General features: G+C 43.0%; 1 protein-coding gene across 2 annotated transcripts in view; it reads right to left on the reverse strand.

The window, feature by feature from the left end:
* The window catches only part of PTCHD4 (patched domain containing 4), a 92,322-nt gene that overhangs the window by 60,329 nt on the left and 17,388 nt on the right, over positions 1–14,605 (reverse strand). For both annotated transcript variants that reach the window (XM_032104345.1, XM_032104344.1), the window contains exon 2: positions 6,867–7,347. In XM_032104345.1, the coding sequence (XP_031960236.1) occupies positions 6,867–7,347 (481 nt within the window). The remainder of the gene's footprint in view (positions 1–6,866; positions 7,348–14,605) is intronic.

Genomic DNA, 14,605 nt, shown 5'->3' on the forward strand with positions numbered 1-14,605 from the left:
TGTGGAGCAACTGAAGAGGAAATATCCTTTTCTATCAGAACTGAATTGGTATATTGATTCAGTAGTAATCATACATTTGAAGTGCAAAAACATACCATTCTTTTCAGCTTTTGACTTTTTAGGTTAAATCATTCTCTCTTCTTTTGTCAAACCACTTTCTCCCAAGGATTTTAGAAATGCTTGCAACAAATTAGAAGCAGTTCAAGTGACAGCTACCAGCCTGTTAGCCACAGATGGAGAGCTGAAGAAGATGTTTATTAATAACATTAACAAACAACAGTGTTTGAAGACTTATCTTGGGATAAATGGGTTAATCGAGTTCCAATTAGAGTCAGAAGGAGGAAGAGTTTACCTGACTTTTTTCAAGAAACAAACCCAGAGAATGTATTTTGTACTTGTTCTGTCATTACAGATCTGGCAGGGATGGTCTGTGCTTGGGCAGTGGTCCACAGGTGAATGCTTCAACCTATGCGGAGCCTCAGAGTCACTGACCTGCAGCCCTGCAGTCCTGCAGCCCCACCCTCCCTGGAGGATGACATTTGTGTTGATAAGAGAGCTTCTGCAGAGTCTCTACAGGAAAAGATGGACCAGAATTCCATCTCTAAGGGATTCGAGGCAGTCTGTGCATATCCGCTGTATATGCAACCACATATCTATGTCTTAGAGTTTATGTATATAACAGAATCACAGAATCACAGAGTCACCAAGTCAGTTAGGTTGGAAAAGACCTCTGAGATTTTGAGTCCAGCCTGTGACTCAACATCACCATGTCGAATAGACCTGAGTGCCTCATCCAGTCATTCCTTAAACGCCTCCAGGATGGTGACTCCACCACCTCCTTGGGCCTGTTCCAGTGTCTAATCTCCCTTTCTGTGAAGAAAGTCTTCTTCATATCCAACCTAAATGAGATCAACACGCAGAAAAAGTGCATCCAATAAAGAACCTTAAATAACCCACTCTAGGAATTAGCCTGTTTTACCACCCAAAACCCACAAAACCTCAGGCGTTAAAGTCTCAGAAGTCACACTTTTTCAGAGATGGATAGAACCTTCCAGAGATTAACACATCTTATCCCAACTTGTCCAAATAGCTGTGGAGTTTCCTATTTCTCCCTATTGGCTGCAAAGGAAATTGAGATTGTGTCACTCAGTTAAGGGGGGAATATTTGGGACACATGAATTGGTTGCTACAAACCCCACTGCTGGGACTGGGGCTGGCTGGACTGCTTTGTACATCCCTTTCTGCTGGGTGTGAGAAGGCCCAAAGGACTTGGTCAGAGATAATCTCCCCTCAGATGTGTTTGAGGAGAGGACAGTCCCAGTCCAGTTGCCTCTCCCTAACCATCACCACTGCAGGACATAGTTGCAGGACCAGGCTGCATGGTGCAAGTGCAGCAGATTACCCCAGGATGGCTTTAGTCTTCTACTCAAATTCCAGGAAAGACTGTTCTTGGGCTGTTAACCTTTCCTATAGAAATTAAAAACTTGACAGGAAGTACACGATGTTATGGGGAAATCAACTTTACAAATATGGATAGTTTCTAAACCCATTCATATGAATTATTTGTGTTGGATGTCCATCCAAAAAATAAGTAATCTTAAACATTTTTAAATCTTCTAATTTATTTCCCTGCTGACTCTTTTTTTTTTTAATTCCCATTTTCCTCTGTAAAAGTCAAGAACAGAATTTTATAATTAAGGACAAGGTGCTTCCAAGCCCTTAATGACTTGCTGAATGAGTAGGGACATGAACTGCTGTTACATCTAAATGACAGATTCACTGCATTTCTGAGTCGTGGACAGGTAGGGGTTTATGTCAGGAGGTCTCTTTTCTCTAAAGGGTCGTTCTCTTGCTCTTCATCCAGATAGCAGGTGATCATATAACATGAGATTCATATGGGATTTGCTTTACTGCTGCATCAAAAGGACAAACCCAAAGTCTGAGTCACTTGTGAAATGTTTCTGTCACATTTGTAATCAGGAAGTCCATTGCTTGAAGGAAAGGTTAGAATACTGAGATACTTCATGTACAGGTAAACTGGTGACAGCCTGTACTCTGGCTCTCACATTTGTCTTCTGAGGTTTGAAAAAAATAATTTCTCATCTGAACTAGGACTTTTTTTCTGCAATTTTCCATGACTCTGCCACTAATATAACACTGTGACATCTCAAATTTACTGAAAGGTGATCACTAGTCATTATTTCAACAACTGCCATCCGAAAAAGGTTAGATGGCTTCTATCTGAAATGCTAATAACTGCCCGGAGTCTTGTCTGCTATTGCCTTGATTCCTCCTTCCATTTGAATAAGTCCAGGGAAGGAATAATGGGAAATTTTAACAGAAAAGTCTGCACTGAAAGTACGATCTCTGCCATCCATCTTGAGCTCTTACATCAGTCATGGGGCTACTGCTGAATACATGTAGCCTATTGGTTCTTAAAGGTTTTGTATCTGTTTACTACATCTCTACCAACAGTGTGGTTACTGGCAGGAATGGCAGCAATGTTGGGTAGAGCACCCACTGAGATGTTCTTTACACAGTCAGTCACAAACAGCTGTTCCCACAAATATCTTATGGACTTCATGGTCTGGCCTTACAAATGACAGGAACTGCTTCTCACATCCACTGTGAATCCAGCCTTCTAAGAAACACTTACCCTTTATAGTACAAAAAGCATAATTACACTATAATTACATTGTATATGGTTTTTATCATAAGATTTCCACTAATCTATATAATGAAGCACTTCATGGACTGGCCGAAAATAATTACAATGTAAAATGATGTAATTGGTACACCTGCATTTAAAAATACACAGTCAGGACCTCAGCTGAGTTAAATAATTATCTCCCTGATGATATCAGTCTGGTTCCTGTGCATTAAAAAGCAGATCATGGGAGCAATAATATCTCAATTATGTAGTTAACCTTCTGGTTTTATTAATTAGTGATGATTAGGCATGGGAAACCATAATTATGTCACGTACATAACACCCCTTTGAAATTGCATATGAATCCAAACACAAAAGGCGGATGTGAACATCTAACCAGGGCCAGAACAAATCTGAAACTTAATTATGTGACCCTCTATCTCCTGTCTGAAACACAGCCAGTCATGACAGCTCTGCTGATGTTAAATTTGTAGAAGAAACTGCAAGTTTTATTTGTCCAGAAGAGAAAAGCAAGGTAGAACTGTCCCCTATTCTGATTTCACATAGAGGTTACTAAATTCTGATTAAAAAAAAGACAACTAAAACATCTAGGCCCAGTTACTTAATAAACAAGGAGGCTCTGAGACTAAAGAAGCACCTTTTCATCAACTCACAACATTTATCCATTTGCCTGGGGTATGAACAGGTAAAAATCAGGATCCCTTGCTCCTGTCTGCAGGAGATCCTGGCAGCCAAAGAATTATTTGTAGGGGACCTTTCTGAAGAGTTTCTCCTGAATGACTTCAAAAATGCAGTGGTAGACACTGTACTGAGGAAACTTTTTCCTGAGGCAGCTGTCTGAAGAAACTGTGGTGTTGGGAAGAGGGAAGATTTTCCACCACTGTCCTCATGCCTAACTTAAGACTGAAATTTTTCACCTTGAATGATAAAGAGGAGAAAAGCCAATCTGAGCTAACACTCTTCCCCCAGTTCAGCAGAGATGTGCTTTATCCCAGCAGACCATTCCTTCACTGCAGGACTGTGGTAAATAATTATGGTAGAGGTCATTCAGTCTAAATTTAGAAAAATATTAAGCATTTCACTTTTCTGTAGGCTTCTGTCACCTATTGAAACCCAGAGCCGCTCTGCACTGCAAGAGGAATTGTGAATCTAAACATCCAGGGTTATTCATGTCATTCAGATGGCAGCATCCTGCCACCCTTGCAGGAAAAAGGACAAGCCCAGAATATCACAAAATTTCCATTAAAATTAATCCTTTGAAAAGTGAACGTTAGAGGAAACTGCATATTTTTGACCAAACAAGTGTGTTTTAAATGGATGGTTTGCAAATGTCAGGTTGAAGTGTTCCAAAGTTGGGAGCTGCCAGAATTAATGCTGCCTGTGTACTCTGCATTGTAACTGCAGGGTCTGTGTCACTGTTTTTGCCTGGTTTTATCTTTTTTTTAACCTAAGTAACTTGAATTTGAAAGTTTGACTTGCAAATCTGGCATTTTCAGTTCAGGGAAACCCTACCTTGTGTACTTTTTCTTCTGTAGTCACTCAATTATTATTTGATGTGCTATTTGCTTTCTGCTGTGCCAGCAGCAAGGGACACTGGTACAGCATGGGCCAAGGTTTTTTATTGACCAACAGAATCAACAGTCTTGGGGTCTTCACTGCATCTACTCTGGTGTCAGACTCCAGGTCCAGCAGAAAACTGCCCAGTGAGGGCCCAGGTCTGTGAGACCCTGGGGGTGTTCTGGGAAGAGCAAGGTCTCATTAGGTGGCAGTGTCCCTTAAGGGACTAAAGGCACACGATACTTTGCAGAATGTAAACCCCTTAGATCTTGGTAAGACATTCTTCCTGTCTTTTCCTTCATTAAACTGTAAAAGTGTTGCCTAATATTTACAAGCAGCAGTTCCCAAGCACTGCAAGCTGTTCTCTAATGATATTTTCAATTTTTCAATTCAGTTTGAGTCTCCTGAATGAAATTTCTGAAGAAGAGTTGCATAAATGCTTTCTTTTGCAACCTGAATTGCATTCAATATAATATTATAGAAACAATCCTTGCAAACATCTCACTTCAAGAGAGGTTGTTTTTTCCTTTCCTTTTGCTCTTGGCAGTGGCTGTGACAAGAATGACAGCGCAAAACACAACAGAAAGTTATAAATGTCACTTTTCCTAAGACAGCAAACAAAATAATGGACTATTGAGGTGAGAAACTGAGGCACTCAGAAATTCTCACCTCTGTCTCACCCTGGGGCTGCAAGGAAGGTATAAATTGAGGAGCTCCTTGGGAGTGAAAAGTTTGGGACCTGTCAAGCAAAGAGAATGTGCTACCCATATCTCCAACCATCTAAAAAGAGACCCCAACAGAGGAATGTACAATTTAGGGTAGGTGCTTTTCATCCCTACAGGAGCCTTTTGTCTTTACTTCAACTTGATGCACAAGCAAGGCAGTGCCCTTTGGTTCCTGCTTTGATATGCACCTCCTGACACACCAGGAAAAGGCTGCCAAAATCTGATAACAACCATAACCCCTCTTCTTCACTGTCATCCTTCGTTCTTCTTCATTGTCATCCTCTGTTCTTTGTTTCCTGAGCCCACCCCTCGCACAGGTCAGGAACCGTTCCTGTCACAGCCTGGCATGTTCTCTGCTGACTGTTTTCCCTTTCCCCATCTCAGCACTTTCTTTCCATCAACTCCCCTGACATCACAGAGCCATGCACAACATCTGAAGAGCTGGCACAGGGCAGCCCATGCTAGGGGCCATTGTCACAATTTAGCAGGGCAGATGACTGAATTAGGGTCTTTGGCACAGCCTTGTTTATCACTATTAATGAGGCTGAACCAAATGTGCATGTCCTTGGGGTTTTTTGCCTCACTCTTCCCTTTCTCTTTTGGAATCTTGACCAACCCCTCTATTCCACTCCTTCCCATCTCAAGTAACTGCTCCAGAAATTTTGAAATCAGGACTGATGACACCACAGCTCAGCCGTTTTGTTTAGTGATACACAGGCATTATTAGGGGATGGATTAAATATGAGGAGTTTTCTTAGGGGAAGATAAGAAAATGTGGTCTTTTGGGAGGTTGAGGTTTTAAGAAAAGTATAAGACCCTTCTTCAAACCTTGACTCGAGCTTGTGGCTTTCCATGTTTAATTGTCTCTTACCATACTGTACTTGGTCTTGAGAACTAGAAGCATGAATGTAACTTAAGCAATTAGCTGTAAGAATGCAGTGCTCTGGCCACAGGTAAGATTCCCTACCACTAAAAATCCAGTATGAAAATATTTAGGTCTGGGCTGCCACCACTGAGATTTTGCACAGGGTAATCCCTGGGGTTCAGACTCATGGTATGGCAAAACTCTGACAAACGGATGTGAGGGCACCAAACAACACTGCCTCCATAACTGAGCTGGGCACCTTTCCTTCTGCCTTTCCAATGCAACTTCCCAGCAAACTCATCAACCACATGGATGCACTAAAAGTGCTTGGAACCAAACAGTAACAGAAGGAATGACAGCAATTCTTCTGCCTAAAGAGCTGGGTTTTACGTTTGTTCTTCTTCTGCACCTTCTCCTGTCTGGGTGCAGCACAAAAGAAATCTCAGCAGCTGATCTGGGATTTCACAAACCAGGGGATTATGCACCACAGATCCTGATAGGCTCCTGTGCTCACAGCCTGGCAAACACGACTGTAATCTCCTCTTTGAGATAAAGTCCATCAATCTTATTCTTACACCAACCTGTCCCACTCTGCCCCTCAGGCAGAGCTTGAAGAAAAGCCCTCCTTGGGAAAGATGTTAAAATCTGCCTTTCCTTGGTACCCTCCTGTTTAACTTACTCTTTTGGCTGGCCTCCCATCAGAGTCGGGTCAACACATATCCATGTTGTCTGCTGAGCCAACTAGTTTTCAATAACAATTTCTCCTTCATTCTGTAACAGAGATCAATAAAACTGCCCCTCTCTCATATTGGCTGAGATTCCAGGAATGTCATTTGCTTTTTGTTGTAGCTACTGCTTTGTTTTGTTTCCATTTTTCTTTCTGTTTTCTTTTTTTTTTTTTTTTTGGCAAGGCACAGATCAATTTAGCAAGATGAAAATGACTTAGACTTTCACTCAAAGTAAAATCTGCACTTTATAACTGAGGATGTAATTTACAATCCTGTCATTAAACTCTGTTAATCCTATTATTATGAAGATAAATAATTACCCATAGCGAAGAAAGGGATTCCCAACAGAGTAGAATTATATTTTCCATCAGTAATGAAAAATATCCCTGCCGCAGTGACACTGGAAATACAGATAGTGAGTACTCCCAGGAGTCCCAGGAAAGGTTTGCTACGCAGGCAGTCCTTCATGGAGCTCGAGAGGGTAGCAGTCAAGAGAATCAGCATCAGGCTCACCAAAATCTTGCCCCTGGCCAAGAGACTGGTCTGGTGGAAGTCCTTCCAGAGGCTAAAGGATGCTAGTGAGTAGAGCTGCAGATCCTGGTGATCCAGCTGCATCTTGTGCATCAGTTTACAGAATTCGCTCTCCCACTTCTCCCCAATGAGGTCCTGGGTGACAGAGCCATATGTTTGGAGGTAGTAAGTGATTTGGATGGCTCTGGCTGATTTGACTCTCTGGTCCTTGCTGTTTGGCACTTCCATGACCCCTCCAAGCTGGTGGCCAATGAAACTGCTCCTTCCATCCTGGGAGAGAAAGCAGAAAAGATGAGCGTGTGGTTATCGTGCATATGCCGTGATGCAGTGATAGACTCTGTCTCCTCTCACAGACATGCCGAGAGCTCTGCTCAAACACCACTGCACTCAACAGGAGCCTTGCCATTCACCTCAGTGAGCTCTGGGATCTGTCCCTGCTCCCTGCCACGACTCCGTCTTACTCATTATAGGCTCATTTGCATTTCTGTGCTGCAGTTCAGGGACTGCTCAGATACTCGTTGCAGCCTCAGATGTTCCCAGATGTCCAGGATCATCCAAAACATTGCATGCAAGCTCCTCACCCCATGGGAGAGAATGACCTCCCACACTTAAGTGATGGGCAATGACAAATCTCCAACTACTATGAAAAGTTTGAGGTGAAGATTAATTTCTGGAAGATTTGTGATTTCTTGACACTTTGGAAATGATTTTTAGAAGTTGGATGTGTACAGAAATGAAGCCTGATTCCTCAGTATACAGACAGATCCACAAAGTTTAATAGCTACTCTGTCTCCAGAAAAATATAATTAAAATCAGACTTTTTGAATAGTTTATTTGAGATTTGATGGATTAATATCAGTGGCACAGAGAAAAGAATCTACCTTAACACCTCAATCTAACCAGGATTTGTTTTTTTATACATTTCAAGAGTATAAACCTTATTCTGGTCTCAATTATTTCAGTAAATGCTAGGACATATAAAACTCCATGACAATCAGTAAAGGACACATCAGGCCCACTCAGGATCAGCCTCTGTCTGTTAACAAGACCAGGCCTTTTTCTGTAAAGTTATCTGACCCCATTGAAATATTCGTTTGGGGTTGTTTTCTGCTGTTGTAAGATGGATTTAATAAGAAAGGTCCTGTAAGAAAGGTCCTTGCTCTGAAGCCACTGGCTGTGGGATAACTGTATGTGCCCCTTCCAAGACAGGGGAAGCTTGTGTGGGTTTAGAAGATCAAATCCAGTTGCAAACTGAGGAAGAAGACTCAGTGAATAAAATTGTCCCAGCACAAGTAATCTCCTTGATCAAAAAGTCTAAATCCAGGGATTAAGTGTCTATTGCACACCAAATAACATTTTGCTTTCTCCCCCATATAAATTGGATTATAAATGTTCAGATTTATTTCCTCTTGTATTCAATAAAAACACAAAATGATCAAGGCAGTTGATGTCTAAACCACCTTGCAGCAGTGAGTTCACATTAGATAACATTCTTTGCCTAGGCGCACTACTGGAATGAGCTGACAGCTTGAATTTGGGAGAGGCTCTGCTCTCCACATGCACACATGGAAGCAGTCATCTGCAAAAGGCCAGAACCTTTTGGGGGAGACATTTAAACATCTATTACATCCAGCATTAACCATTTCTAGAAGCACCTGTGCTGCATGCAGGTCATTATCTGAAATTGCTAGATAGTAGTAATGATCTCATCCTAAGGAAAAATCAGTGAAATGAGGCTTTATGAAACATAGATATCTTTCAGCATGTTGACTGATATTGTAAATATCAGAAATTGGGACACAGTGTTGAAAATATTTTATGTACTCACCTTGCCTTCAATCAGGTATGTAAAGGAGGTAATCCTCCCGCTGAGAAATTTCTGCCTATGCCTACTTTAATGGCAGGAGCTCACACTGTTCCCAGCATTTGCCTGCCACAGCCCAGGGAACATGACAAAGTGCTTTTCAGAAGTTCATTTTTTTCCCTATTCCCAGTTGTTATTTCCCACCAAAACAGTGGCTTCTGGCAAGGGTATCCTGGCACGAGCTGACATGAAAGGTGGACCGCAGTGTAGTGCCAGCTTCCCAAATCACCTGGAGCCTCATTGCAAATGTCACATAAGCAGAGACAGCTATCACAGAGGGGCAGCTGCTGCTGTTCAGACTCCAAAAAATCCTTGTCCCCAGAATTTCATGCTCGAATCCTGTTTGGATTTTTTATTTCTACTCTTTCTAAGGAGAGGTCATACCTAACACTCACACACTCACAAAAAATTCATTTCCAAGCTGGCAATTAAGGCTTGAGCAATGCAGTCCTGGCTTACATCGGATGCAACTTTGCAGCTAAAAATCCCCACTTGGCACCGCTTTGAAATTTTGGAGAGAAATTTCACATTTCCTCAGTGTCTGGACAGTGCTGACGTTCAGAGGCTTGCAGACACTGCAGGATGCTTTAGCAGCACAGCTCCCAGCCCAGGCAAAGCGCTGTAATTCAGGTTTCATTGATTCACTATGCAGCAGGCATGGCAAGGTTATGGGAAACTTTGTGATGACCATCTGCCTTCCCCTGCAAAGGGTGCAGCGAGCAACGGCAACGTTTCAAAGGAGGCAGCAGAGCAGGCACAAATAAATCATGTTCTGCCGTATCTCCCATGAAACAGCAGATAACAGCTATTTTTTACACTGATGTACAATAGGGCACCCAGCTCATATGTCAGCAAAATAGAGAGTAAGCTTTCAGATGGAATCGAGGAAATTGCAGGCGCTTGCTGTGAGGACACTTTGTCCATTCCCTTCCTTCTGGAGGCAGATTGTTTCCTATCTAAGCAAGGGTTTTGCCTTTGCTGCTGTTACAGTGTGCAAACATGAACCTGGCACCACAGATATTGGGAAAATGGGGGTCTTCTCTAATACAGCTCTTGGAGAATCATAGAATGGCTTGGATTGGAATGGTCCTTAAAGTTCATCTCATTCCAAGCCCCCTGCCATGGGAAGGAACACCTTCCACTAGTCCAGATTGCTACAGACCCTGTCCAACCTGTCCTTGACCATGCCCAGGGCTGGGGCAGCCACAGCATCTCTGCAGTTGTTACAACCTTAGCAAGGAAAACAGAAGAAATATGGGGAAAAACAGTCTTTCATTTATCCCATTTTATGGATGGCAACTGATGTGTGAAAAAATCGAGACCCAGTGCTGCCAACATGACTTTCAGCATCTCCCAGAGTCCAAGCCAGGGACCTACCTACTTGGAGTCTCATGGGAGCTTCAGGGAAGTTATTCACTGCCCCAAGTCCTCTGTTGTCCTCCAGGACAAATTTAATGAAAGAACGAGTCATGAATGGCTAAACTCCTGAACTAAGCCTAAGGTTTGGGAAACAAAATGTGGCCACAATGACTTGTATAAATGTTGTCTGAAGATCCAGGCAGGTTTTGAACAAGATTCCACAGAGTCCTTCATGAAAAAAGGTGCTTTCTGCTGATAACTACCACGTCCTTCCTGGTATATGCTTACATGCTGCTCTTTTTAATTCATCGCAATAGTTTAATGTTTCAGACTACTGACTCCTTACATCTTTTACCTACATCTGCTGCTACTCTCTGATCCTATATGCAGAAAAACACCTGCCCCCCCCCCCCAAAAAAAAAGTAATAATAACAGTTATTGGTTGTACATGATTTTATACCCATGTATCTCCAGAGATTCTACAACAGAAGATGCTAACTATCTTTAGCAAGGTCACTTGCATGGTTGGAATCTTGTTTCAGATTCCCAGTCTGTGTCTATGTGTCTTTCTTTTTCCTTTTTGAGTTTTTTTTAAATGTCTGATGAAAACTTAACAGTGTCTTTTCTCCCAGATTCTGATGGCAAGTAATTCTCTCCAGATCTGACCATCTTTAAAGATGCAATGAAAAATAAATCACCTGCTGGAGCATGTTATATTTCATCTAAAACAAGGGCCAAGCAAAATTCTATGCTTCAATGGACACTATTAAATTGTTTTTTGTGTTCTCCCTTCTCCTTTTCTAGATGCCCCAAAGCCATTTGATATATTTAGATTCTGAAAGGGAGGAGAATAAGAACTAAGATGACAGGCATGAAAAGGTTCACACTCCTTTTCCCCCAGCATGATGGAATTTGCCACCTGTGTTTATGCAGACCTGACCTTGCATGTGGTTGAAAATCCAAACTCCTTGTATTTTCAGCAGTAAAATTCACTAAGTGTGAATGGATGGATACAGAATAAACCCCTACCATGGTTCAGGCTGGAAACTTATCTGTAAAGGATGCTTTGACCCTTAATTTCCTAAGAAGATATGTAAGTGGCATGGGAAGTTTGACTTGCTCTGGAGCTGAGGGCCTCTCAGGTTAGAGAAAACCAGCTGCTCCTACTGAGCTAAATATCTTTTGCTAGTGATAATAGTAATAGGCACAGATCCTCTCAGCATGCAGCGCAGAGGGACACTAGAAATACTCCCTCACTACTAAAATTACCTGTGACCTTTCTTTGGGTTTCCTCAATATTTTCAGTGCAGCTGCTGCAGGCCCAGCTCCCACCTGGGGGTTCTGTGTGGTCACTGCAGCACCAGCCCAGGGCAGGGCCTTATCATCTGCTGGGGTATTTTCTTTGTCCAAGATCGCATTAAGTTAGAAAGAAATCAGGACTATAGTCACTGCAGCAAAGGGAGAGCCAGCTGTGGGGATTGGCACTGAGGGACGTGGTTTAGTGGTGGGCTGGCAGTGGTAAGTCAGTGGCTGGACTCAGTGATCTTAGAGGTCTTTTCCAACATAAATTATACTCTCATTCATCTCTGCTTTTAATGGCATCAGCCTCCACTGGGTTCCTTCTCATAGGAAAAAGGGAGGATTTGAGGTATTTTTGAGAGGACGTGGCTTCTGCCTTCTTAGTGCCCCTCTCAGCAGAGGTTGGGCTGGTGAGGTTTTTAAAACTCATTTCAGATCCCTGGCAAGGAGGAAAGGAGCCCTTGTTCCCTACTGCTTGATCACTCATTCAAGTACAGCTACAGGACATTTGCCAGCAAATTTACCTCTATTTCTACTTTTCTTTAACTGCTACCTCTCATCAGCTGGAGTGGTGGTTCATTATCAAGCTATATTACAGAAATGTTAGGATAAAGCATGCCATCCTGGTTGCATGCTATTTTATCTTAAAAGCTTAAAGTGATCAACAGAGGGCAACCAGGAATGTCTGTTGAAATACATTGTGTGGTAAACATCCTAGTGAAATCAGTGCAGTTGTTTCTCCCTCTGATAAGGACATTCCTACTCTATTGTAGGTCACAGTAAATATTAAGCAAAAACCACAGAGGTTAGGATGAAGCAAGTTGCTTTTCAGCCAGCTGACTGTTTTCAAGGTAAAAAAAAAAAAAAAAACAAACTTAAATCCCCTTTCCTTTAAAGTTTAACATATTGGGCTGCTCATGTTCCCCTCAGCCTCACTGCAAAACTTTAGAGGGAGGTTTTTCCTCCTCAATCAAACTGATTTTTCTGTCCCTGACCCTGGTACAATTATGCACGGAGATCTTGTAGCAGTTGATCCCTGTTAAACAGCCACCAATTACCAAAAATTCTTGCAGCATTCCTTTCCAGCACAAAGCACGTAATGCTGATTCATGTCAGCATTTTCCCATAAATTTTTATGTAGCAGTTTTCCTGCCCCTGCGCTGTGCAGCTGTTCTGTATGGATGAAGGATGGAGGGAGTGTCCAGAGCAGGTGAACACTGAGGGCAGCACATTTGAGGTAGAGCTGCACCTTGGATGGCTGGGAACAGGGACACAGTGATGGCCAAGGGGTCTGTTCATACAGCAAAAATGAAATGTATGAAAGTGGCCATGAGAAGTTATCCAAGAAGTAATTGTCTAACTCTCTGCTGCAATAAAGAAGAATTCAGTTATTTCCAGCTACCCAGCAATGATGAGGCTCAGCTCACCAGCTGGTCAAGCAAATTTGGTTTATAGTCACTGAGAAGAGTCAGGCACATCCAAAGGATGATCTGCTCCATCCTGAGGTAGAGGTCAGAAGCAGATTTGTTCTCTGCAGTTGCCTGTCTCTCACCATTTAAGGCAGAGGCATGAGATTACTTAAGACTAGACCCCAGATTTTATCATGCTGAAAACTGCCTGATCTGCCTTGTCATTCTTGACTCAAGCTGGCCCCTTCACAGACATGTCCTGCAGGTTAACAAACCCACAGACATTCATCCCCTTCCCAGGGAAACCATGGACCACTAGTGTGATTTTTATGTGAAAGAGATTACATAGAGTATCCAATAGGGAACCATAACCATTTGGCACCTCTTTCTGATGACTCTGGGCCTGTGCTCCTATCCTCAACAGCTTTGGGTTTCTATTTTTGATAAAAGAGACAAACAGGTGAGAAGTGCTCCAAGAGACTTATATATTGTAGTATTAATAACAGAGAATAAGAGAAATGTCCCTAGGACTAAGTCAAATTATGGAAGAATTCATAAGGGTGCAATAGCAAAGTGTGACTGCTGTTAGAGAGCTTCTCTTTGGATGAGCTTCTGGCAGTGGACAGGCTGTTTCTGAGTGGCTCTCCTCACTTTGTTCCTTCAGTATCACCCCCTCAGGTTTTCTGAGAATCATAGTGTGGTCAGGGTTGGAAAGCACCTTTGAAGGTCACCTGGTCCAACCACCTGCAATGAGCAGGAACATCTTCGACTAGATCAGGTTGCTCAGCCATGTCCAACCTGGACATGAGTATTTCCAGGGATGGGGCATCCACCATTTCTTTGGACAAGTTGTTGCGGTGTTTCACCGCCCTCAAGGGACATCTCTGTCAAGGCAAGGGAAGGACAGAGGGAAGGAGAAAAGTCTCTAACTTCACCTTCTTCCTTCTCTTGCACATCCCTCTGGGATGAAAATATGAGATAAGCCCTCTCCCTCCTAGACCAGCTCTACTCCACTTCCTTCCTAGACTGTATTTCACATTTACATCCTTTCCAACCCTCCTTCATTCTTTGTTCTATCTTCCAGCTCTTCATTGTTCAACTGACCCCTTCACTCACAAGGTCAGATTCCCATTTGGTCCATCTCAGATCCCGTCCCAGTTCCTCTTGGAAAAGAGGAACAGATTAACTGCCCGCCAGAGCTTTGTCCCCAGCTGTCCTGAACAGCACCCGTGCACCCAAGGACACAGTGATGTCCTTGAAGCTGATGAGCAATACCCACGTGGGCTGTGATCACTCACCTCCCTCGGTGGGAAGGGTGCTGGGAGACAGCGGCAGCCACAGAAAACACAAAGGGAACTGAAGCACTGGGAGATCATTTTGTGGCACAGCTTGTCTCTCTGCCTTCCATCAGGAGCAGGACACAGGCCCCGCAGTGAAACAGCTTTGGCATAGACAGTTCGGGGAGGTGAGCTGATGTCTGCACCCCAGCCACATGAGATGGTTGCAGGGGTGAAGGGCACAGCTTGCTTTGGATGCCCAGCAACCTGGGGATGCTGGGGTGGCTATCTCAGAAGGAAGGTGGGTGGCTCAGCAAAGT

Source organism: Corvus moneduloides, chromosome 3, assembly GCF_009650955.1.
Source record: "Corvus moneduloides isolate bCorMon1 chromosome 3, bCorMon1.pri, whole genome shotgun sequence".
NCBI classification, from domain to species: domain Eukaryota; kingdom Metazoa; phylum Chordata; class Aves; order Passeriformes; family Corvidae; genus Corvus; species Corvus moneduloides.